Genomic DNA, 27,500 nt, shown 5'->3' on the forward strand with positions numbered 1-27,500 from the left:
CCTCTGACCTCTAGCATCAACAAGGCATTTTCGTCCACAGGACTGCCGCATACTGGATGTTTTTCCCTTTTCACACCATTTTTTGTAAACCCTAGAAATGGTTGTGCGTGAAAATCCCAGTAATTGACTAGATTGTGAAATACTCAGACCCGCCAATCTGGCACCAACAACCATGCCACGCTCAAAACACCCCTAAATGCATTAAACCAACTGCCATGTGATTGATTGATTAGATACTTGGATTAATGAGAAATTGAACAGGTGTTCCTAATAATCCTTTAGGTGAGTGTATAAGAAATATATACAGAAACATGTATTTTAGAGCTAATCTGAAGGACAAAAACAGCAAATTCAAGTATGCCATTTTTGCAAGATAAAATATGGGTATGTGTTGTATTTTTGTATTTAATACATTTGAAAAGTCCTCTGATATAAAAGTGATCATTGCTTAAAGTGAAAAAGCTAATACAAAAATAGGAAAATTGAAAATAGCTTTATCCATATACATATGTACCTCTAGAATCACTCTTATATTGTTAATCACTTATGTCATTTACTTATTGTAGGTAAAACTGTATGTTAATGTTTACTGACATACGTCTCTCGCGCGATCTTCCTTGCCCAGGTCAACACTGCCCCCTAGACCCAGCTTCACTGCCTCTCTGGAAAATAGGTTTAAATTTACTAATTTTGAATTTGAGCTCGTTATTGCGAAAGTATCTATGTAAAATGTGCATTATTATAGAAAAACATCAAATGATACAGGAATGTCTCGTGATGTATTGTGGTGCTGTGGGCGGCGTCAAACTCATGAAACGAAACTAAAGTCTGTTGCTGCTCCCTTCTGAGGAAGCAAGATGTCGATTATCCCATGAAGATTCCCTTGGGAGAACAGGGGAGATGTAAGTAGGTCCTAATGAACATTATAAACATCCTTAAATTGTTTCTGCTACGTTTTTAAACGCTGCAATAGCATTGTGTTCGCTTTTTTAATATTACACAGTTTTATTCGTATGAATCGCTTAGACATTGTATATGCTATTCACACAAGTTTCATTATGACTAACACCTTAATAAATGATATGAAAACTTTCAAATATTGCCTACTTTTTTGTTTTGTCGAGTACCCATCAATGGCTGATGATCATTAAATAACCTGGTTAAATTTTAACATTAACACAATACTTTAATGTTGCTGACCTCATGTTTACAATGGGTGTGTTGTATTATATTGTGAACCAATGCACTAATCAAAATTACACTGAATTGAATAATACATATGTGCATTTTGCAAACATGTCTTTATGAATATTTTTTATCAGATCACCACCATGAATTCAAAGGGGTCCTCTGTGACCCCCAGCACACAAGTTTCACATTCAGAGATGATGCTGACCAGACAAGAGCTTAAAACAACAATACATAATACACACACTGAACCCGTCTCAACAGATAACACATCCAACTATGACACAACGTCCAAGAGGTGAGTAGCTTCCCTATTTGCAAAATGCAAATGCAAACCATTTAAGTCTTCTTTTGTGACCTGATTACTGGATTTAAATATCAACAATTTTTTGTTTCTAAGTATAAACAAGTCAGTACGACCAGCCTTTCCTGGATCTAGCTGTGTATCCATGAAGAGCAACTTTTCATTGGATGCCCCACCAAACCTTCAGGATGAAGATGCACACAGGTGACACAAATCTGCAGTAACATGCAATTCATGTTTTCCATGCTACATGTCCTGGCAAACGAATGAAGAACTGTGCATATATAATCTATTTATAAATGTATTTTTCCTATTATAAAAAAAGTAACATTTCATACAAGATAGCATACAATTTCTATTAAGTTTTTGAAAATGTCCACATTGGCAATCTTTGCACGGATAAAGCAACATATTGACCACCTATACATTATCCTGGCTGCTAAAAGGGTATTTGTTAATTTGTACCTTGATGGTGTGTATCATATAATTACTTCTTTTAAAGTGTGAACAAATGAATGAAACACATATACATGATACATAGGGATGCATGCATCACACAATATCAAGTTTCTAGTTATCAAAGCCATTATAGAAACACCTCAAATGTATTGACGTAATGTATTCTTTTATTGGTCATGTGGTCATATGTAGGCATCAGAAGAGAGTACTTTTATGTACACGTAAACGGCTTTCTCAAAGCTATTCTAATATGAATAGAGGCTGTATTATTTCATTATTTATGTTTAAAGCATTACATTAGCTTGTAAAATGCTTACATTAATGCCCTCCTCTTCAGATTATATTTTCTGAAAGGTTCTGCCATTTGTAATTCTACTCCTGGCAAACTGAACATAGTTGTGAGCTTGTTGTGACAGGTTTAACCAGAGTAGCCTAAACTGGTATAGCAATGTTAACTTCGTGTTTTTACTCCTCTGATCTCAGTTCAGTCCTGGAGGCGAGAAACATATCACACTTACAGGTTCCCAGCTGTTTGTCCATGAAAAGTAACCAGTCTATGAATCCACCCTTGAAATTAGAGAGAGAACTTCCACCAGAACCAACGTAAGGAAAAATGTTAAAGATGTGACTCTGTTCTGTCGTCAAAATACAGATCCACTCACTAAAGCACTATTTGTGATCATACAGGTTAGACCAATCAGAGGCTGAACATATAAACATTGTAGATTGCCAGATGGGGAATGCGGTCTTCAAATTAAATCTGTTGAGGAAGTATCAGTTTTTGCATGAGGGAACATCAAAGCAGGGAATCCCAACACTACTGAATGAGATCTACACAGAGCTCTACATCACAGAGAGTGAAAGTGGAGAGATCAGTAATGAACATGAGGTGAGACAGATTGAGACACAATCCAGAAGAACAACAACAGAGGAGACACCAATCAAATGTAATGACATCTTTAAACCTTTACCTGAACAACACAAACACATCAGAAGTGTGCTGACAAAGGGAGTCGCTGGCATTGGAAAAACAGTCTCTGTACAGAAGTTCATTCTGGACTGGGCTGAAGAGAAAGAGAATCAGGACGTCCACCTCATATTTCCACTTCCTTTCAGAGAGATCAATTTGATGAAGGACAAAACACTCAGTCTTTTAGATCTTCTTCATCTTTTCTTCCCAGAGACAAAAGAAATGGAAATCTTCAGTGATGAATATAAAGTGTTGTTCATCTTTGATGGTTTGGATGAGTGTCGTCTGTCTCTGGATTTTCACAGCAGTGTGAGGTTGTGTGATGTAAATGAATCAACCTCAGTGGACGTGATGCTGACAAACCTCATCAAGGGGAATCTGTTTCCCTCTGCTCTCATCTGGATCACCTCCAGACCAGCAGCAGCTGATCTCATCCCCTCTGAGTGTGTTGATCGAGTCACAGAGATACGAGGCTTCAGTGATCCACAGAAGGAGGAATACTTCAGGAAGAGGATCAGTAATGAGAGTCTGTCTGATCAAATCATCTCACACCTGAAGTCATCCAGGAGTTTCTACATCATGTGTCACATCCCAGTCTTCTGCTGGATTTCAGTCACTGTTCTAGAGAGAATATTGAGTGAAGCAGAGAGTCAAGAGATCCCCAAGACTCTAACTCAAATGTACACACACTTCCTGATCATTCAGACAAACATCAAACATCAGAAGGACTATGAGAAGAAAGTGAAGGATGAAGACTTGATCTATAAACTGGGTAAACTGGCTTTTGAGCATCTTGTAAAAGGCAATCTGATCTTCTATGATGAAGACTTGAGAGATTGTGGCATTGATGTAGCAGAAGCATCAGTTTATTCAGGATTGTGTACTCAGATCTTCAAAGAGGAGGCTGGTTTGTATCAGGGGAAAGTTTACTGCTTTGTTCATCTCACCATACAGGAACATCTAGCAGCTCTTTATGTGCACACCTCTTTTAGCCATGGAGATACGGGTATACTTAATTATTGGAAAACATCTAACATTGCCACCTGCTTTGAATGTTCTAGCCTTACCGATTTAAACAAGTCTGCGGTGGACAAGATGTTGCAAAGCAAAAATGGACATTTTGATCTTTTCCTTCGCTTTCTCTTGGGTCTCTCGCTTGAGTCGAACCAGGCTCTTTTGCACCACATATTACCACAATTATCAACTGTTTCTTCCGACAGTGTGACAGAAACCACAGACTACATAAAGATTCGAATCAGGATGAACCTCACCCCAGAAAAATACATCAGCCTGTTCCACTGCCTTAATGAACTGAACGACTTTTCATTAGAGGAGGAAATACAGAGTTTCCAAAAAAGCAGACGACTCTCCAAAACCAAGCTGACGGCTTCACAGTGGGCCGCTCTGGTGTTTGTCCTCCTGTCATCTGACAACAGATTGGAGGTGTTTGACCTCAGGAAATACAGCGTGAACAATGCAGATGAATGCTTGGAGAGGATGTTACCTGTTGTCTTGGCAACCAAAACTGCTGAGTAAGTAGATATTTTTTCCTAAACATTCAGGAGAGCATCACTTAAATCACTTATTTAAAGCGTCTGACAAGTGCATGAATGTAAAAGCAATTTTTTATAAAAAAATATTAGAAAATGAGAGGTAAGGGATCATGTTCACACAGAAATCACAATGTATGATTTTTTTAACTATTTATTTGTTTGATACAGCTGGAAATAAGTATTTGAACACCTGAGAAAGTCAGTGTTAATATTTGGTACAGTAGCCTTTGTTTGCAATTACAGATGTCAAACATTTCCTGTAGTTTTTCACCAGGTTTGCACACACTGCAAGAGGGATTTAGGCCCACTCCTCCACACAGATCTTCTCTAGATCAGTCAGGTTTCTGGCCTGTCACTGAGAAACAAAGAGTTTGAGCTCCCTCCAAAGATTCTCTGTTGGGTTTAGGTCTGGAGACTGGCTAGGACACGCCATAACCTTGATATGCTTCTTACAGAGCCGCTCCTTGGTTATCCTGGCTGTGTGCTTCAGTTCATTGTCATGTTGGAAGACCCCGACCCATCTTCAACGCTCTGAGGGAAGGAGGTTGCTCCCTAAATCTCGCAATACATGGCTCCGGTCATCCTGCCTTAATACAGTTTAGTCGCCCTGTCCCATGTGCAGAAAAACACCCCCAAAGCATGATGCTACCACCCCCATGCTTCACAGTAGGGATGGTGTTCTTGGAATGGTACTCATCATTCTTCTTCCTCCAAACACAAAAAGTTATATTTTGGTCTTATCTGACCACATGACTTTCTCCCATGACTCCTTTGGATCATCCAAATGGTCATTGGCAAACCTAAGACGGGGCTGGACATGTGCTGGTTTAAGCAGGGGAACCTTCCGTGCCATCCATGATTTCAAACCATGATGTCTTGTATTACTGTTGGTGTATTACCAACAGTAACCTTGGAAACGGTGGTCCCAGCTCTTTTCATGTCATTGACCAGCTCCTCCCGTGTAGTTCTGGGTTGATTTCCCACCTTTCTTATGATCATTGAGACCCCACGAGGTGAGTTCTTGCATGGAGCCCCAGTCTGAGGGAGATTGACAGTCATGTTTAGCTTCTTCCATTTTCTAATGATTGCTCCAACAGTGGACCTTTTTTCACCAAGCTGCTTGGCAATTTGTAGGTGTACACTTTTGTCTCTAGTGTCTTTGGACAGCTCTTTGGTCTTGGCCATATTAGTAGATGGATTCTTACTGATTGTATGGGGTAGACAGGTGTCTTTATTAGGGGTGGCACAGTTCATGAAAAAAATCCGAACCGTTCGGTTCGCTTGTCTCGGTTCGGAGCGCGTGTGTGCCGTACGGTTCAACGGTTCATGGCATGCGCAATGTACACAGCAAAAACGTCAGTGTTATTTTAACTCCCATAGTGTTAAATTTAACACTTTCCCAGAGTTTATATAATCGACACGAGTTCAGAGTTAAATTAACACTTTGGATAGTGTTGATATTTTAACTCCATAATAGTGTTAAAAATGTAACACTCAGAGTGTTGTTTTTTTAACACATTTAAGAGTATTTTTTACACTAAACGTGTGTTATTTCTTTTTACTGGGGGTGTTAATTCCTAACATTCACAGTGTTATTTTATGACACTCTAAAGTGTATTTTTAACTCTATATCGTGTTACTCCCTTACTCTTAAAGTGTTAATTTAAATCATTCTGTGTTATTAACACTTTAAAGTGTATTCATGACCGTTGTGTTATATTCAATGATCTGAAAATGAAAAACAAGAAAAAAGAAACATACGAAGAATTCTACTTTTTTTTTTTAATAAAGACAAAAATATCTAAGCACCATACAACTTGAATTCTATGCACATTTACAGAGATGGTACAATAGAAAGGCTATCATCTCCACAAGCACTTTGTTAGTCAAAAGGCTTGTAAATTTAAAGACAGTCCGCTTTTATCACATCTTTTTCAAACACGTAGGCATAAAAGTGCTGACTGAAATGGTCAACCAAAAGCTTGTTTACTATGAAGTAAATCACACTGTTGGCAATAACCCGTATCATGCACACTAACTAAATGTTTTTTTTTAAACCTAAAAATGTTAAAAACTGACGCCTACAATGGTCTTGTGCACAAACTAATTTAAACTTGGTCCCTGGATAGAAACTGTGGCCGATCCGCAAACGAGTTATTAGGCCCTGGTACAGTAGCATGCACTGCTTGACAAATTAAACATTTGAACATATTCATATGTCATTCAAAAGTTTTGCCCGCAACTCACGAACTCTTGGAGACTCATCTGTTGTGGTAACATCAATGTTGTAGACAGTTGTCTGCAAAAAAGTGTAGAAATGGACCAGGGACTCATCATAAGACAAGTTGAACACATAGTGGGATTTAAACAGTTCATCAAAAGCACCCAATGAGCTGGTGGCTTGGCAGAGGATGAGCTGTTTGTCAATGGTGATGTAGAAGGTATCAATTGTCTTTTGGGTTCGGCCAACTGCAAGGATGTATGGTTGTTTACCCTCTCTTTCCTGCACATATTCATTGATGCTGCAGCATGACTAAAAGAAGAAAAAACAAATATTATAAATGTGTACACCTTCAAGTGAACCTGGTACTTGCTGATCCATGTTAATGTAATAGACTTTGTAAACATTCGTCCCAAATAATTGGGACATACTGGTCAGTAATACCCATTCATTTCGAAGGAACTAGACTTGCTGCGATAGTCAGTGTTACCAGTGTTCAGCCACAACACCGGTTACATGCACTTGTCCACCACGGCCTCCACTGTTATTAACATTAAAGCGCATATTGTAGCGAATTGGTCCTTATACTTTAAGAATAATAATTAACCCAACATTCAAGCAATTGCCGCACAAATATAAAAGTGAAAGTAAAATGGTCACAGCTATTCATAATGGTGCAAGACCACTGGAGCGGAGCAAACTAATGCTTATCTTTACCACAAGTTTATGTTTGTATAGAAATATAGAATCGTACTATTGATAAGCACTTTCATGAGATCAGGCTTTTCATTCTTATGAAAGTTAAAGGATAATTCCGGTATTTAACACTGAGTCTCATTTCTGGTTTGTTTTGGATGAACCACAGTGATGGACACTGAAATTTTAACAATGGGTCGTGTCTTGACTTTTTGACTCGTTTAGAAGCGTCTCCCGACTGCCCCAGAATGGAAGTCAAGGGCCATGCACAAACACGTCACCAAAACAACACTCAACGTTCATCTTCACTGTGCTACTCACCGAGTGGTTTGTGGTGTTCGTTGATGATTAAAAACAAATATATCAGAGCAATGTATGATTTCAATCCATGTTGTTTGCTATAGTGCATCTATCTTTTCAGATACCTCACAACCGCGTATATACTTCCGCTCTATATTTGAGTCTTACAAAATGCCAAATAAAACACGACAGAAACTGTAATTCGCTACACTACTTATTTTTAATCATCAACGAACACCACGAACCACTCGGTGAGTAGCACAGTTTTAAAAATGAACGTTAAGTGTTGTTTTAATGACATGTTTGTGCATGGCCCTTGACTTCCATTCTGAAGCAGTCAAGAGACGCGTCTAAACGAGATTTCCTCACCGTCACATCTCTAGAAGGAACTCGCTTAAAGGAATAGTCTACCCTTTTGCCATATTAAACTGTTATTACCTCAACCTAGACGAATTAATACATACCTTTCTTTTTTCAATGCGTGCACGGTACAGCGCGTTGTGAATGTGTTAGCATTTAGCCTAGCCCCATTCATTCCTATGGTACCAAAAAAAAGTTTTATTTTGTGGCACCATACATACTTGTGTAGCTACTCATGTAACAGTCTTTAAATAGGGAAAACACGGAAGTGTTTGGTGGCTTTCCTGTTTGGAACCATAGGAATGAATGGGCCTAGGCTAAATGCTAACACATTCACGACGCGCTGTACAGTGCACGCATTGAAAAAAGATAGATATGTATTAATTTGTCTAAGTTGAGGTAATAACATAGTTTAATATGGCAAAATGGTAGACTATTCCTTTAAAAGCAACATACTGTAGACAGGAAAATCTAGCAAATGCATATAACTAAAAAATTGTCTTGTGGAATTTACAAATGAGGCATAATAGTGTACCTTATGAAAGTGCACCATTTTGTCCACTGCATCACTTGGACTTATTTTGGTCCTCTTTCGTCCAGCTGTGGGTGGCAAGAGATAGAGAAGCAGCAGCATAGAAGCGATGTCACTGTCCCAGTCTATCAGGAGGAAAAACAAGGCATTAAATATAAAACTAGATAACTAATTTGTATTATAAACCAGTGTTTCCGCTACATTCATTCTGCCGTGGTGGTCCGTCAAACCAAAAATCATAACATCATGTCTACAGCTTCAAAGTGAGGTCCAATATTGTGCATTCTATTGTGTTATGTTTAACCTCCAGTAAAAGCATAAAAAACATTCTTGCTGGAGTTTATTGCACTTTCTAAATCCTATTCCTTTCACATGACTGTGAACCATGTATGCTGTGTAGCTTACCCGTTTCATTGTTCTCTGCGAGTTTCTCAGCAGCTTTTAGAAGTCGGCACAGCTCAGATGTCTGAGTCAGTTTTTTGGCCTCTTTGATGACCTTGGGCTTAAATGAGGTGTCCCACTTCTCAAGCATCTTGGAGGCTGTTTCAGCACCAAACAGCAGCAAGAAGTCTTGATTCAACTGTTGATTATACACACAAGCATATATATGATGGCAGGGCTCAGTGTATTGTTAATGGTGCGCTTAATGATTTTTATTAGTGTGGTATTTAATATTAAAGGGACACTTCACCCATTTGACTTAAGCTTTGTATAGTTAGAAACCCAGTCATGTTTTAGAATGTTCATGCATCATTCCCTCCGTTTCCCCTGAGACGGGAGAAATATGGATTTCGGTGTTGCACTTCCTTCTTTCAATGATGTAAAAATCGTCATTTTGCATCATTGAAAGAAGGAAGTCCAATATCTTTGTAGAGGGGGTGAGACTACAAACACTCCTTTTCTCTGTCAAATAGGCACCAAATTCTAAATTTATGTTACATTTCGACTACAAATATGTTCCACTTTTAATAAAGATTAATGTTTCCACGGGTGAAATACTCCTTTAAATACCACACACTAATAACCAGTGTAAATCAGAATAAAGATTTTGGAAAAAAGAATAGTCAATAAGACAGGAATATAAATGATTAGGTGTTTTCATGGCTAACATCCAGCAAAACACTGTATATTAAAGACTTCATTTTAATAAAAAAAATAATAATATACAACTCACCAGTCTTTTGACATCTAAAAAGCGTGGAAATGTTTTGAAGACATCTGTGCTTCTTTGTGGGTCATGCACTAGGTCCTGACGGTGCTGAAATGTCATCTTCATCTTCTGAAATACACTTGCTTCATCAGACGAGTGAACAAGAAATGAAATGGCCTCCCTGCAGGCATCTCCATCAAGCTGCTAGGCAGTGTGGTTGCTGATCTTTGGCGCTTTGGTCCTTGTGCTTGATGCACTGAGGCTTCCTTGACTGGCCGTTTTCCTGAAGTCCTGGAAATGGTTTTGAGGCGCCACGCTAAATATCCAGTGCCCTTTTCCCCATCATAGAAATGCTCCTGTTCCATTTAAAGAAAAACCACAAATAATCACTAAATGATCTTAAAGAAAGTGCAGATGCAGCATTGTGAAACAAAAGAACAATTACTTATTAAATAGACTTTCTTGTTTTCAAATCAATGTGCAATATCCTTATAACCCAAGTAATTTTAAAAATAAGGGCACTACCATCAATATTATTGTTGAATTTTGAAATCTTTTCACTTTTATAAGCAACTGTAGTTATTTTATAATGAAAACTACAATGCCAAAGCCCTTTTCTTTAAATCTGATGCTGTGTTTTCTTAATAAGGTTGTAAAACTTACATAGCCCTTTGGAGAAAAAGGATCCTTCAGTGAGGGAAACAGAGTAATAATTCCCAGGGCATACTTCTCCTTCTGCTGACGGGAAGGAATCCTAGAGTGAAGAAAGTCAATATTTAATAATTTTTCTTTATATAGTACAAGAAACATTAGTTATACCATTACAAGACTACAGCCTTTTTTACATTCCTTTGTACTAAAAACCTTTTTAAAACTTACCCATGTCTCTCAGTAATATCACTCGCCAATATGTTGACAAGCTGTCTCCGAGTGCGATGCATTAGTGAATTTTCTGACTTGTACTCTTCAAGAATATTCTCTCCTCCAGGCTTTTTAAGCAAGGCATTTTCTACCATCTATTCGCATAACAGGAAAAGGAAAAATAAGTTTTAGTGTTCAATTCTTTCTATAAGAAAAAAAATCATTAGGAAAAAAACATACCACAACATGTCTGTATAGACTAAGGGTGAAAGTTCAGATGAATGTCAAAAAACAGCAGTGTTGAGAAAGGTAAAATTCTAGGAAGGGGCAAATTAATTACATTTTATTTTATAAAAAAGTGAGTTTGGAACCAAATGCTTCAATTAGTGATCATTTAAATTTAGTGTGACACTTATTATTTTGATTTACCATCAATTATAAGTTGTTTTCATCTCTTAATTACCTCCTTTGCTGCCTCTGACACAGAAGCCTTTGTTGCAGAACTGGTAGTGTCTTCTTTGCTGGATCTATTTCTGTCTGTGGGAATACCCAGTTCTGTAAGGTCACGGTCACTTGAAGAAAGTGATATGGTATCCGTGAGGGAAGATGGTGTAGAATGATCTAAAGGAGAAAAGAGAGAATTTGATTAACTTAACCTTTTATGGCTTTATTTATTTTAGTATAAACATTTTAAGTAACCCTAAAGAATTCAGAATATATTTTTAGTAATCAGTAACAAACTTGACCCAGCCTTGCCCACTGCCATGTTTGTTCCATAAAGAAAGGTCAATGTCAGCTGAATTAAAGAGCCCTAGCCATTAACATAGGTTTTCTTAATGACACCTGCCTTCATCTGAAATGCTGTCACGTACTGTCAGGCATATGTCCGGATCTGCCTCCAACAGCTCTAGAAAAATGTCTTCCTCTACTGCTGTGTCAGTTTCATCAAAAATGTTAAGTTGAGCTGCGTCAGGAAGCCCAAACTTGGTTTTGACTATAAAAAGAGATAATGTAACCAGATAAAGTCACATGGGGCAAGTTTTAAATTATTCCGCTTAACTCTATTTCCTTGTCTTGTAAATCTTAAAAAGAATCTGCAGCAAAGTATACTGCCATGTGCTAACTAATATTGATAATTTCACATTAAAAGAAGTAAATCATTAAAAGTCATTAAAAGTAAAGCTCTGCAATTAAAATAAAATATTATGACACAACATTTTAATAAACTGTTAAATACAGCCAAAAGTATTTAAATACACAGACAATCTTGTGCTGTGATTTGTCGCTGGCTACATTGTTTGGCCTTTAAAGGATGGTTATTTACCTTCCCTGATGAATTCTGAATAGGTGGAGCCTGATTGCAATTTGATGTACTTCTTGATACTGTGGTATTTCACCTTCAGCAACATGGTAACATCCTAAAACTGCACCTAGTGAAGAAAAAGCAATAAGTGGTTAAATCTTAACTGCAAGGAGATGTAAGCTTATGTTTAGGTGGCAAACAAACAGTGAGGATTGTTTATCATATGCAGGAATTTAAAAAAATCAACTTTTTTTACTTAATTGAGAAAACAAGCATTATATAAAGTTGAAAACTTGTCATTTTGTGGACACTTGTCATTTTTCATACTTTTTATCTTTTTAATCTGCATCATGATGTTGCTGTTTCTGCATACTTTTTAACCATTTAAGCAAGCAAATCACAGCATACCACTTGTATGCATCCACCATAGCCCAAACTATTTAGAGAACGAATATTTTAAAAGTTGTTTGCTTGTCTTGCGAAGGGAACTGGCATAGTATGAATTCAAACGTTTTACAAATCTTTATCATGATGTTTGTAACGTAGACTACTGTGTTCCGTACACAGCGATGTTCAGTACAGACGACCTGTAACCAAGGAACTCAATAAATAATTTGAGGTCACACATAAAATTTTTATCTGTCATCCTCATTTCCCTGTCTTTCGTCCACGGTGATTATTCAGTAAGTCTGCAGGGTACGCCCCTGTAATATTCACAAATTGTTAAATATGTTACCTTTTGTTGTAAGTTTAAAGTCGGTTGCGTCCTATGACCGAGCCACTCGGACAGCACGTCTCTCAGCACCATCCTGTATGTAATTATTATATTTAACTTATCTTTAATGTCCATTTTCGCTACTGAAATCAAGTTTGCGTTCTTTACGACAGTGGTTCCCAAACTTTTTCAGCGTGCGGCCCCCCTTGTGTACGGTGCATTCCTTCGTGGCCCCCCAAAGAAAATTTGTGGCAAAAAAACTGTTCTAAAACTCAACATTTTAATTAAAAAAACATTAAATTTTACAAAAAAGTAGTGCTTTTGGTTAGTAGCCTTATTTTTTTATGTTTAATTACACAAAATTCATGATAAATTAATGTATTTCATAAAATGTCATAAAACTGGGGCCCCCCTGGCACCATCTCGCGGCCCCCCTGGGGGCCCCGGCCCCCAGTTTGAAAACCACTGCTTTACGAAACACCTGTTAGCATGTGATTAATCAGCTTCCGTACACAGGCGGAGGAGGTACTTTTCCTCACTTTTCTCAAAAACTACTGGTCCAAAAGACATCAATCAAAGTGCGACTCATAAATGCCTTCCCCCAGAGAATGCGCACAAAAACTTGCTTGTTTGAGCCTGGTTCGCTCCACCAGATGATGTTAATATAATTTAGACATTTGATTTCCCAACCTGGGTCTTGCACAGCAGAAACAAAGCAGTCTGCATTTCTGCAATATTGATGGCGGAAATAAACGAGGTTGAAGCGTTAACTTACGTAACAAATCTACATTATCGGGTATCAATAAACGCGAGTGAAGTTGGCGGGATTAAACATGAAGGCTGCGAACGGAGCGAGGCGAAAATGGCCAGTGTTAAGACGCCAAACGTCTTGTTTAGGCCATCATCACCTACGAAAAAATGTGTATTTTCCCTGCTTCACTGCACGCGGACGTGCACCAATCATTTTGAAACTGACGACAACACCACATAAAATGTCTTTCATTAAACGTTATTGTAAAACACTGACTAGACAGTCATTTTCTTAAACGTAATACAACCGTTAAGCACATGTTGTTATATTAAAACACGCTTAAGTTACATCATTTTACCGTTTTACGAGAAATGTCCTCTCTCACACCCATTAACCGTCCGCAAATTTAAAAAATAAAAAGCAACGATCAACTGCAGCACCCACTTGACGTTAAAACATGGTAATAAAGACTAACATTCTTTATAAATTGATGTTTCTTACCTTTTAAACCAAATATTCCTGACAGAATGTTCTCTCACACCCCTTAACCGTCCGCAAATTTAAAAAATAAAAAGCAACGATCAACTGCACCACACACTTGACGTTAAAACATGGTAATAAAGACTAACATTCTTTATAAATTGATGTTTCCTACCGTTTAGATCAAATATTCCTGACAGAATGTTCTCTCTCACACACCTTAACCGTCTGCAAATTTTAAATATAAAGCGTCAATCGACTGCATCACACCCCACTTAACGTTAAAACATGGTAATAACTTATAACTTAACATTCTTAATAAATTGATGTTTCTTACCTTTGACGCCGAATATCAAAATCCCACACAGTTTTCTTCTGGGCGCTAAATTCAGTGCCACAGTAGGTGTCCAAAAGACAATTTCCCGCTCAGTCCTCGTTGAGCGCGAAAATAAAGTAACTCAAAATTAGTGTATTCTCCTGACTCCTTGAAATGACGCCCCCCACAGAGCTTTTTCAGCACTGCAAGTGTTAAAATAACACACAAAACAACACCCCTTCACTCGGAATAATTTACACTGGGAATTTAACTCAAATTAACACTACAAAATTTGCTGTGTAGCCTCATGCCCTGTATGTGACCCCAGATAGCGTGTTTCCCTTTCGTGAATAGCGCGAAAGAAGAGGTGACTGCTGTGGAGAGTGAGTGCTGCCGGTCATGTTACGTGTAGAAATGGCAAGAGGGAGAGAAATGGAAGTCTGCCCGGAGTTGGAGGATGCCCCAGTGTCGTATAAGTTTGGTGTGTGGAAACATTTTTTATTTTATGTTACCTATGATGACAGCGGAAATAAAACAATAGATACAACCACACGCGACAGCCTTCTCTCCGACCATTTATCTAATCTGAGGTAATGAACACTGTTTTACGTCTTTCCCTTTCAATACGGTTCACTTCGCATTGCGTCAGTTAGCTGACGCTATGGGGGAAACTCCTGTTTACTCCGTGACTGAAGCCTATTGGTTAACGTCTGTACAAAGTACAGACCAATGACGTTTGAACCCGCGCGCGGGATGCACACGTCCTTATATAAGCGCGGTTCAAGCGTCAGGAGCTCATATTATTTTTCCTTCAGCGCGAACCTCTCGCTGCTCCGAAGAAGAAGAAGCCTTACCTCGCCGTCGACAAAAGCCCTGCAGCGGAGTCCAGGCCTCGCATCTTCCCCTGCCCGTTCCGGCTGAGAACCGAAGACAGCAGAATCCAGGTCTAGAGTCTAGAGATAGACCGATATATCTGTTTTCCGATATTTTGCCCGATATTTTAGCATTTTCCGATGATCGGATATCGGGTTTGTAATATCGGATTGACCGATAAACGAGAGAATTGCGCGCTGGACGCATCTGAGGAGAGGCGCTCACAGCAGCAGCAGCGTGCACAGCAAATATGACGGCGGAGTGACGCGACTTCATTAAAAGGACTTTGAGTATACTTACTTTGCATCTGAGGCATTTATAACACAGCTTATTTGTGCCTTAATGTATGTTATGTTAAATAAGTTGATATATTAAAAGCAATGTATGCAGTTTGTCCAAGAATAGAGACGAACTCAAAAAATCACGTGCTGTTCACTTACCGGGGTTGAAGGCTGAAGCTTTTAACAAGATTTACCCTAAGTTATATTAACATTTACCAGATAAACATTATTTTGCTAAAATATCTATATAAATGTCTGTGGATATGAATTAATTATTTATTACCTCCGCAAGCGGTCACAGTTTGATACAGTTAATGCGTGAGTAAATGCATAGATAAACAGCGCTGTCAACAGCCATTTCATAAGCTATAACAACAAATTATTAATTATTCTGACATCAAATAACATTGCCAGTTAAGAAATTCAGTGATATATAAGCCGTTTTGTTTGTTACTTTCCTGAATGTATTATTCCAGTCAGTGATATTATTTGTAAAACCTCTTTGCTAACTACTTGTTTTACTGCTGAAGGCTACATGTTGCTGGTCAAAACAACCATATTATTCCAAAAAAGGCACTTAATCCACCTGTTTTACTCTATAAACTATGTATAACAAGCAGCAAACTCCGCTATAGTTTTCTATCTCTCCCGCTGCCAACCGCAGCGCGGAACTTTGGATCAGTCCATTTCTGACGAAATGATTGGGGTGTTTGGAATGGTCCATGTATTGGGAATCTAGTTTCTACATTATTCATTAAATTAATATTATTCTTCACTCTTTTAGACCCCTCTATTTATTACTTTGTATGCAAAGAGGGAGTTGATTGTGATGATGATTATTATTATAAGGGTTTGTTCAGTTCAGTAGTGTTGTAGTAATTATTATGTCAAAAACAGAAGTATAACAGTAAATAAAAATCGGTTCAGCATATCGGTTATCGGGCATATAAGCATCCAAATATTTGTTATTGACATCGGTTTAAAAAAATGAGTATCGGTCGATCACTACTAGCGTCTCCCCTGCCGCTTTCCGGCCGAGAACCGAAGATAGCCTTCGCTTGCCGTGGTACGAGCCCTGTGCAGCGGACACATGCCTGAAGAGGTCTCCCCTGCGGCCGCCCGGTAAGATCAATATTTTTAATATAAAGCTGTAAGCTAAAAGAGCAGGCGCTGTTGTAATAGCGTCCAGCACAGCGGCTTGAGTGAGCCTCCCTGCTATGAATTTCCCCGAGCGCGTCACCGGTCTGGCACCTCCCACGCCGGGACCGCGCTTATATGCTTCGGTTGTCTTATCCATGTTTCGTGCTCCCCCTGCTGTTCCTCTCTCCCCGGGATGAACACACGGCGAGCCATGAGACTAGATGGATGCATAGACAAACACACACGGACTAACCCCCCCTGTGTTCTGTCACATCGCAACCGTTCATGCTTATAGAGTCCCTTCGCTCCTCTCACATTCAGTGGCGAGATCTCTGGCACATATATGAATCCCCCGAGTGCATCGGGTGATACCGTTTATATGACGCATGGCTGTTCTGTCTGTGTTGCTGCTCCCCTCTGCCGTTCCTCTCTTGTTGAGATGAACAAGCGGGGAACTGTAAAACTAGAAAGATGCATACGACAAGCAAACACGGGCGGATCTGCCCCTGTTCCCTGTCATAGCACAGCCACTCGTGCTCCACGCTCGCGGAGTCCCTCGCTCCTTTCCCCGCAGTGGTGAGGTCTCTTAACGGCGTAGTTAGCACGCGCTCTTACGGCTCGCTGCCTCTAAATGCAGCTGTCTAGTGTTCAACGATTACAGAGCTTCATGCCCCTCCCCTCCTGGAGCGGCGCGATCTCATTCGTCTGCTCGATAGGGCGGATTCGCCGCTATTGGAGCATCAAGAACACTCATTATAAGAGCTAACCGGCTCACTATTCGTCTATACAGAGCTTCATGCCCCTCCCCCTGGAGCGGCGCGATCTCATTCGTCTGCTCGATAAGGCGGACACGCCTCTATTTGAGCGCTAAAACACTTATTATAGAGCTTTACCGGCCTGAGTCTATCTCACTTCGGAAAGCTCACGACTCGTCTGCCCGGTAATTTCTCTCTGGTTAAGACGGAATCAGAGGCAGAACGAGTTTGTTTAACATACTGAGGCCCGAATACCTCCCTTTATTCAGTCCCGTCCTATATCAGTGCGCTGAATATTGGTACATTCTTATATACCCGGTTTTTCTGCCCTTTTTAATAAACGGCAAAACCGCGGGCCTCACGGCAGACTTACTCTCTGCGATGGGTTCAGTCTGACATTAAACCACCTAGACATACTGCTCTGCTCCATGAGCCGTTCGGGTCACCGTCACTACTAAGGCTCGTGCAGCTGAACGGTCGAGCTCTGGTCTTCGCAGCACAGCTGCGTCGACATAGAACTGTCTGGGGGAAGAGGGTTTAAGTCGCGCCTCGGCTGGACTGCCCTGAAATGTTTTCTGTGTGCTGTTTATCCAAAACATACTGTGTAATACTGTTGGTTATGCGACCTCACTATAGTGGCGAACGGTATTGAATTCCTCTAAAAGAGTAATTTCCGTGCTTACTATACTGTGTATTGACACCCCACGGTTGTACGGTGTCTCTAAACACTTTCTCGCCTTACTGACAAGCAATCAGTAATACGCACACACGGCCCGCTGTCCATAATTCTATCGACGCTTGCCGAAAACCCCCCGGTTTGGCCATATACTGTGTATTGACACCCCACGGCTGTACGGTGTCTCTAACACCTTTCTGCCAAATTCGCTCGCAGCCCACCTCAGTTTCTCCGCTACGATGCTGACGGCGCAAACGAGCACGGTCTTACGGCTGTCATTCTCTCTTCATAGAGAGACGGCAGCCTCAGACTTTTGCATGGCTCCAAGCATTTGAATCGCGCCCTCTCCGGACGGCCACTCAAAAGCTTACAGCCAAGCGGTTTATGACGTTTTTCGGCCATACAGCTGATTTATATCAGCGGATCCAAAGACGCTCACACCTCCGCTCCGCTCCAATACTCGGAGATATTAAGGGTAATATCAACCTGAAGTGAGCTTGCTACCCGCCACCATAAGTTTCAAAGCGCGCGCACAGTCAGACGCGCGGCTTCTCGTTTAAGACGGGCTCACGTACCCCTCTAACGAGCCTCAGAAAGCTGAATATCGTGGCATTCTGTTCATAAGTCCACTTCAGTTTGACTAAGCAAAGGTCCCGCCCCGAGCTGACGGCCGGGAAGCTCATGCTTAAGTTACACACAGCTGCATGAAGTGCTACCATTACGAGATCGCCAGCATCTGCTGTGGGTTGAACACGCTTTACGACGGCAATCAGCCTTCGGCGCGTGGAACGCCCGTTTGTCTCATATCAATCACCTTGTACTGTACATACGGTCCATTAAGGGGATGATTTTAGCACTGCAGCACTTTCGACCATGTTATTGTGATAATGCGGTCGGGCAAACTACGGTGGTTTCATTATTTACCGAACCAGACCGAGATCTCGCTCCCTGTACAAGCTGGCGAGTCATCTCCTTTATAAACTCATTGCATCGCTTTATAAGCTATGTTCAATCAGAGTGATACGCATCTCGTGCTTAAACTACCAAGATGCAGACTATTAACCCGTTACGATGGGCGTGCGGAGATTGCATCCGTGGGACACGACCTACATTACGTGCCTTATAACACGTTGACATGAGCTGCTAGGACCCCTTTCGCGAGGCGTCCTTATGCAAAGTCTGATCTATTCTGTCTAGTGACAGCGAGAGTCTTCCTCCCGCGAATTGTAGGTGGAACAGCTTTCTCCTCACTACAGAGGCTCGTGCACGGCGGCTTTCTCCCCCTGCGTATATATATATTGTGGCGGTGATAACAGCGAACCACGCTTTTATGACCGACCATTTACTTTATTCATAAGTCTGTCATTTCTCACATGCGGACGGTGCCCGAGGCACAGCGCTCTGGAACTGTCCAAGGTCCTGTATGACAGATACGTCTGACGTACATCAGACGATCAGCTGTTCATCGGCGTCACAGATCACTCACTAGCGCACCTGTCAATACAGGTTATTTATGGATCGTTGACGTTATCACCTCCCGTGACAATGAAGTCTACTCCATGTATGGATTAGATCCTCGGGCATGGTCTTAGAAGTTTCTCATTTGACATTTGTGACACGGCCGGCTGGTCCCCGCCGTCCACGTTGTCAGTTTACAGCTTCTACATCCCTGCTTCGCGCACTACTGAGGTTTGTTGCATTATAGGTGCGCCGCGTAAGCTCACCTGTATGCACGATATGGGTTTTAATTATATGCGTCCACCGTGCGCTTAGAGAAGCTCACATATGCACGCTATAACATTTTGGTATACACTAAAGATGCGCTCGGAAAAGCTCATCTGTATACACGGCTGTGACACATACATACATTGTTGTTCATCTGTGTACGTTCACGGTGCGTTGAGTGCCCACCGTACGTTCATCAATCATATCTGTACACATTCACGGCGCGTTCTGTGCATTGATTTATCTATACGCATTCACGGTGCACTGAAGGGTTCACCCGTGTGCGCACAACTTATTATCAGAACACATGACGGCGCGCTTGAGAATCTTGCCGGCCTGTGCATTATAACACTCTGATTCATCTATATGCAATCACGATGTATTCAAGTGTTCACCTGTGCCCGTGCAATTTATAGTCAATACACATTTACGGCGCGCTTGGACAGCTCACCGATCTGTGCACTATAATACTATCTATATGCATCCTGGTGCGCTCGAGGGCGCACCTGGGTTCACACTATTGTGGTATCTGTATAATCCCACGCTACGAACCGTTCTGCCGCATATAATAGTCAGATCGGCCGTTCGTGAGTTTCGCAGATCACTCACTATGTATGTGTGTTGCTTACAGTGGTTATTTAGATGGATCGTTGAAACCATCGCACTGGCTCACGCCCCTCTGAGCTATGTCCTATATAGAGCCCACTCTGTGAGAGTTTGGCTTTTTCATGGACTTGGTCTACAGGGGTATCTATATTTGATATCTGCTACAAGGCCGGCTGGTTTTCGCCGTCTACGTTGTCAGATTGTACAGCTTAGATGTCCCTGCCCTACGAGCGCAGGTTCTCTCGGCTTAATCATGCACGCTCATGCGTTTTATGTGTACACCACGGTGCGCTCAGCGAGCTCACCAACGTGACTCTGAATTTACTTATCTCGCACACCCGCGGCGCGCTCGGTATCTCGCCGTCTTGTGCTATGTTATGTGCCCCCGGTGCATTTAAAACCCCACCGTGTGCGCGTCAACATTTTATATGGTGCTTACACATTGCTTAAAGCTGTGAATATGCCGGGTATAGGGCCACACGCAGTGTCTCTCCGGTAAGGCACTTCTGTACGTTGTGTATGCACGGCGTGATGGGATTACGTTCCCCCATAGTGTCAGCTAACTGACGCAATGCGAAGTGAACCGTATTGAAAGGGAACGCTTAGGTTACTCACGTAACCCCGGTTCCCTGAAATAACGGGAACGAAGCATTGCATCACTTGCCGTGCTACAAACGTCTACGCAGCGAGTGTATTCGGCTGCGCGCTTCAGTCGAATAATATGAGCTCCTGACGCTTGAACCGCGCTTATATAAGGACGTGTGCATCCCGCGCGCGGGTTCAAACGTCATTGGTCTGTACTTTGTACAGACGTTAACCAATAGGCTTCAGTCACGGAGTAAACAGGAGTTTCCCCCATAGCGTCAGCTAACTGACGCAATGCTTCGTTCCCGTTATTTCAGGGAACCGGGGTTACGTGAGTAACCTAAGCGTTTCGTATTCAGCGCTGTTTTTAGCCTTTCATTGATAAAACGAAAGCGGCTGATTTCCGCGTAGTTTCATTTTGCTAGCGTGTGAAAGTTGCGCGATCTTATTTCATAAACTGCCCCTTAAAGTAATCAGGACAGAAGTAGTCAAAAGTGGACAAAAGAGACCTATTTAAATATAACAGGTGTAAACGTTATGTTTCTCTCTCATCCACATATACTCTCTCCAGTAAAAAAGCAGCCTCTCAGTGATAAATCTTAGAGCTACACTGAAGTAGGCATTTTGATAAATGCAAGTTATCTTTGTGTGCTAAAAAGGCACATAAGTTCATGTAGATGGCAATACACATTCTCTTTTTTGCCAAATAAATGAAAAGCATGTTGAAATCATCAATGTCTTCCCTCTTGCTGTATCAAAATCTCACCTGGCTTTTCTCAGAGATGGTCCCAATAATGTGCTTAAAGTCAAATTCAGTTTGTGCATGATTACATGATATAACTTTTTAAATACTGTATCCTAAATTATGGATAATTAATACATTAATAAGATAATACATTTCTGGAGTGTTAAAAATTAAAAGAAAAAATAACAACAAGAACCGTACTGAACCGAGAACCGTGACCATAGAACCGTGATACGAACCGAACCGAGGGTTTTGTGAACCGTGCCACCCCTAGTCTTTATGCAGCTAGCGACCTCAAACAGGTGCATCTAATTTAGGATAATAAATGGAGTGGATGTAGACATTTTAATTGTTTCGCCGCCAGCGTTTTTTTAAAGTAGCAAGCCAGCGTCAGCATTTTACATGATTTTCACAAAAGTTTAATGCCTTCAAGAAAATGTTCTTCTTTAAATATATAAACATACAATATACCAAATAAAAGAACAGACCCTCTGCTTTCAAAAAAACTGTTTCATCCTACCTTCAGTAGTTCTTTTGTAATCAGCTCTTGAATATGGGTAGGTTTCTGCAAAAACACCACATTTTGAGCAAAAAGCAGAGATAATTCCATTTTTGTTACGGACTTTTCATAGAGATCCCATTCAGAGCGATCTTTAAAACAGACACGGACACGCAGCCATGCACCCACTTGACGTAGGGCAATACTTCTGGGTTTAAAAAGTTGCGAAAGGGTGCCACCTGGTGGATATGCTTTATTTACAGCGAGGACCACCATGGAAATAAGCCTTAGGCTTTTTTGTGTCTATATCCTCGGCAGTTTTTTTAAGTGTATGGGATAATTGTTATTTTATACATTTTTATGAAATTCTGTCAAATAAATTTAAATTCAATTCAATTTCGATAATAGCGGAAAGAGACCCCTGCATTAAAGCATTTATTACTGACTGACATTTAGGGTGCACTTATAATAATATTAAGCTGAGCCTGAAAGTCTGGTTTACTGTACAGTGATATCACTTTTTTGTATGAAGGTTAAACACGAATTAAAGGTGAACATTAATATATATATATTTTTATTTTAAATATATGATATAGTTTTATAGGAGAAGGTTTCATTGGCAAATAATTTTTTTCAGAGGTTTGTTTTTTGGTTCAGACATCCATTGCAGGCATTCTTGGCAATTTTTTCTGAGGCTTTTTTTAATATGCATACCGTTATCAGATTTATACCGTATCGACCGACATGAAGTATATCATGATAAAAATGTTGGCCATATCATCCAGCCCTAATTGTGATTTCTGGATTTTTTTTAGATTATGTCTCTCACATGCACCTACGATGACAATTTCAGACCCCACCATGATTTCTCAGTGGGAGAACTTGCAAAATAGCAGGGTGTTCAAATGCTAATTTTCCTCACTGTAATTCAATGGATTCAGTGATGTGGAATGACTTTGGGACATTTTTTAACTTGATTTGGCTGTTTCCGCTAAAATGGTCTTTCCCATATATGGCGTTCGATGTCGTTTTAATGCCTTTGCTGCTAGTGCCTGCATCAAAAGTCTGCATTCCTTCTTCTTTCAGTTTGGCAATTACAAGCTTCATTGCTAATAAACAAATAACTTGCCCCATTGTGACTACATGCAGTCTTGTGTCCATTTTCCAAGCGTGCCTTGTTTTGTTTACTATTGTTTACCATTACCACCGTCATTCGCTTGAACAACTTGATGGAATCGCACCTAATTTGCATTTGTTTGTTTTTCCTTTTTTTGCGCATTTTTTAAAGATTCACTTCACGTTTAGATGGAAACCCAGCTAATGTTTGCTCTCTTTTTCCAGGGTCAGACATTGCAACCTATCCGCCAGAGGTTTTGAGGCACTGAGATCAGTGCTCAGCTCCAAGTCCTCCAATATTAAACACTTGAAACTCAGTGGAAATGTCCTGTGTGGTTCTGGGATGAAGATTTTATCAGATGGGTTGAAGAATCTGCACTGTAAACTTGAGACACTAGAGTAAGATTAATTTGTCTTCTTTGTGACAATAAATGACCAGCCAAGAATTGACTGCAGGATTTCGGTACACTTTCATTTTCATGTTTTTTTTCTACCACAGATTATCCGAGTGTGGTATAACTGCAGGAGACTGTTCATTATTATCAGCAGCTCTTAATGTGAATCCTTCACATCTGATCGATCTGGACCTGAGCTTCAATCACACAGGAGATGCAGGAGTGAGAAAATTATCACAAGTACTGAAGAATCCAGACTGTGTGCTGCAGAAATTAAAGTTTGTATCCAAACCCACACAGTTTCTTATAAATGTTAAATATTATAATTTTTAATTTTAATTTATAAATATATAATATTTAAAGTGTCAAATGTTTTTTTCCACAGACTTGTGAGCTGTAATCTTACAAGAGAGAGCTGTCGATCTCTGTCTGAGGCGTTGAAAACAAACTCATCCCTTGTGGATTTGGACTTGAGTAAAAATTCCCTACAGGATTTAGGGTTCAAGTTTCTCAGTGCTGGATTGAAGAGTCCTCTCTGTAAACTAAAAACTTTATGGTACATATCTATCCCAGCTAATTTTTTTATTGTTACTGAAGTTTGGTTACTAGCAGTCAGCCCTGATTGATTTATACCACGAGTGTATGTGTCGGAAAACAGGTGGTTTGGAAATTAGGTGTGTTCGACTTCACGCGACAGGCTGATTACATTAACGACCGCGATTCAAGAGAAGACTTCTCTGTATGATGTCATTCTCCAGTCGGTCTGCGCAGTGCCCCGTAAAGTCGAACACAACTAATAAAATGAGTATTAGGTGGGTCATGTGATCTTAACATGTCTGCCCACGAGGTGACCTGGTCGATGTAAAATACAAACTGCTTTATATTGTATTACTGTGCGTTCACACCAGCCGCGGTAGTGGCGGCAAGCGCGAGTGATTTACATGTTAAGTCAATGCAAAGACGCGATTAAGCATTCTGCGGCGCGGATGGCGCAGAACGCGCGGTGCCTCCGCGCGAATTGAGCGTTGCCGCGGGTAACCAATCAGGACCTTGCTGTAGTAGTGATGTGATTGCAGGAAGGCAGCGGAGTGGCGGAGTCTCAGCGGAGTCGCAGAAGCCCCTCCCATGACGCAAATTTCCGCGTGAATTTCTTGAATGACTAGATTTTTACACGCGGCTTTCACGCGAGAATGAAGCGAGTGAACTCAAATGGTTCAAGCAGCCAACTATGCGCGAATAGCGCGTTTTTACCACCTCCACCACGGCTGGTGTGAACGCACGGTAAGGCTCTAGATCATGTGACTGTTATGTTGTAAATCATCTATAATGTAATTTAAAACATAAATTAGTTTATTTCCTGTTCAAATGAGAAAGTTATTTAACATTGTGATTTGGCTTTCTGTCTCTCCCTGCAGTTTGGAGGACTGTGGTATCACAAAAACCGGCTGTGGATTACTGTGGACGGCTCTGAGATCAAAGCCATTTCCTCTGACTGAACTCCGTCTGAACAGAAACCCGATACAAGACTCAGGGGTGGAGAAGATCTCTGCTTTACTGAAGGAGACACAATGTAAACTAGAGAGACTGAGGTGAGTGAACATGAAAAAAACTTGAAGATAAAGTGTGACCATGTCTAAAATCTAGAGTAAAGTCTCATAATCTAATGATCTTACTCATTAATTAGTCAATATTAAAGATATTAAGGTTATATTGTCACAAAATGTTCTTTACATTATATAGGATGATTTTGTGTAGAAAACAGTAAATTACAAAAAAGACTGTACACTCTCAGAAATAAAGGTACACAAGTTGTCACTGGGGCAGTACCCTTTCAAAAAGGTACACTTTTGTACCCAAAGAGTGCATATTTGTACTTTAAAGGCACATATTGGCAGTACAAAGATACATATTTGTACCTAAATGGTACATATTAGGATCTTTTTCAAAGGGTACTGCCCCAGCTTTTGTACCTAGAGCTGTCCCAATAATGAAATAATCCTCTCATTGAAATTGTTTGCCCTCATCACAATGATTTCAAATCACAGCAATGATTGCACAACTCTCTAAAAAACAGAAGGGGGAGCTGTAGTGCCTGTATAAACGAGATGGTATTAGATGGATAACTGACAGTGTAATGCAATAAAAAAACTATTCAGTAAAGTGAAAAAAAAACAGCATTTAAAGAAATGCTGTGAAACTTTGATAAGCAGTATGAATTATGAATTATTATTATGCCTACAGTATAGTCACATACTTTTTATTCTTTTTCGTGATACTGTCACGAATTTCCGCATTTTTTCGTGACCGTATCACAAATTTCTGTTTATGTGTCATTGGTTACTCAACTGTTTTGTCCTATTTTCTTACCATTGTCGCTTCGGTTTAGGGTTAGATTTACATAAAATTACATCCTTACCCATACACAACTCTAACCCTAACGCCAGGCAACAATGTTTTAAAATTTAGAAAATATAAAAAAAATAGTATAAAACAAACCCTTAAAGTGAAATCCTAACGCAAACACTAAATCTAACCCTAAACCGAATCGAAAATGGTTTGAAAATAGGAAAAAGCAGTTGATTAACCAATACGTGACAATGACACATAAACAGAAATTTGTGATACAATCATGAAAAAACGCAGAAATTCGTGAAAGTATCACAAAAAAAAATACATAACTACAGGTACAAAAAATTGACAATTAATCATCATAACCAGCAAGTCAAAAATAGGCAATTAATTGTCATAATCGTCATAATTTATTAGGCAATTAACCGTCAGCCAAATTTTATAATCGTGACAGCCCTATTTCTACCTTTATTTTTGACAGTGTAGCTGGGTTTTTATGGAAAGGATCACAAATGTAACAATCTTTTGTTTATTTATAATACATAAAATAGCTATAGTTTTAATACCTGCTGCTTTCTGAGGTTGTCCTACTGTGAAATCACAGAAGGGGGCGGTGCTGCTTTGGCTTCAGCTCTCAGATTAAACCCCGCCCACCTCAGAGAGCTGGACCTCTCCGGGAACAAACTTGGTTCAGCGAAGAAGCAGCTCACCGCCCTGCAAGAGCATTCAGATTATAGACTGGAAAAACTTAAGATAGACCGATGAACGCAAAGCTGACACAGAGACTTATTTCACTAGAAATAAATAAGAAAAATATTAAAATAAAATAATGGATATATATCTTTATTATATATTCAGTCATTCTTTTTGATAATGAATTTAAAGTTTTGCATTAAAAAATAACAATTTCATAAAGAGTTAATTTTGTAAGTAAAACTGCCAGTTGATCAGAACAGCTGCCTGTTTCACAAAAATATAGCTGCTTAAAAGGTGCTTCACAGCAATGAAGAAACAACATTTTTGGTTCCTCAAATAACTATTCAGTCGAAGGTTATTTAAAGAACCGTTTTTTTTATCTTTTAATAATCTAAAGAACCTTTTTTCACAACTTTTTCCAAACAAAAATGTTTTTCAGATGTTAAAGGTACCATTCAGCAAATTGGCACCGTGAAGCACCTTTATAGTGTTCTTGCATGTATTTATGTGATTTTTTTGGCCACACAAACCTCTTGGCCATATGGCTTATAATTTGTGCCATCCTAAATTATACCTATAAACAGTAAATCTAAAAAAACTGTATGTGTATATGTGTATATATTGTGTATGTGTACATTCTAAAGTATTTATGTATGCAACTATCTGTAAAGTTCACAAAACAGCAACCTTTGACACAAAATATACTTTTAGATCAAAGATAGTATTGATAGTAAAAGATTTCTGTAATGACAGTATTACTGGCAGCTGTTTGCCAGTTACTTACTGTAAATTTAAATGTATGTTATTTACTGTTTAAAGTTGAATGATCATTGAACATTGACAAGTCTTTGTCTTTACAGAATGAGGCTTAAATGGCGGCCTCATGCAAAGCATTCTGGG

General features: G+C 39.9%; 2 protein-coding genes and 1 long non-coding RNA gene across 3 annotated transcripts; 1 reads left to right on the forward strand and 2 right to left on the reverse strand.

Annotated features, from left to right (window-relative positions):
* The first annotated feature begins 629 nt into the window (after positions 1-629).
* Positions 630-27,500, forward strand: LOC129438581 (NACHT, LRR and PYD domains-containing protein 3). The gene is made up of 10 exons (XM_055197372.2): positions 630-902; positions 1,323-1,486; positions 1,589-1,696; positions 2,435-2,554; positions 2,639-4,453; positions 23,386-23,559; positions 23,660-23,833; positions 23,941-24,111; positions 24,971-25,144; positions 26,486-27,500. The coding sequence occupies exons 2-10, from the start codon at positions 1,332-1,334 to the stop codon at positions 26,667-26,669; spliced, it is 3,075 nt and encodes a 1,024-aa protein (XP_055053347.2). The 5' UTR covers positions 630-902; positions 1,323-1,331; the 3' UTR covers positions 26,670-27,500.
* LOC129438592 (uncharacterized) lies at positions 5,861-11,222 on the reverse strand. Its single transcript, XM_055197388.2, has 7 exons — positions 11,058-11,222; positions 10,613-10,749; positions 10,397-10,487; positions 9,758-10,089; positions 8,989-9,163; positions 8,587-8,708; positions 5,861-7,007 (listed from the first exon to the last, which is right to left on the reverse strand). The coding sequence occupies exons 4-7, from the start codon at positions 9,857-9,859 to the stop codon at positions 6,687-6,689; spliced, it is 720 nt and encodes a 239-aa protein (XP_055053363.2). The 5' UTR covers positions 9,860-10,089; positions 10,397-10,487; positions 10,613-10,749; positions 11,058-11,222; the 3' UTR covers positions 5,861-6,686.
* LOC129438609 (uncharacterized) lies at positions 11,451-12,717 on the reverse strand. Its single transcript, XR_008642649.2, has 3 exons — positions 12,634-12,717; positions 11,919-12,024; positions 11,451-11,588 (listed from the first exon to the last, which is right to left on the reverse strand). It is a non-coding gene; the product is annotated as an uncharacterized lncRNA (long non-coding RNA).

Source organism: Misgurnus anguillicaudatus, chromosome 24 (genome assembly GCF_027580225.2).
Source record: "Misgurnus anguillicaudatus chromosome 24, ASM2758022v2, whole genome shotgun sequence".
NCBI classification, from domain to species: domain Eukaryota; kingdom Metazoa; phylum Chordata; class Actinopteri; order Cypriniformes; family Cobitidae; genus Misgurnus; species Misgurnus anguillicaudatus.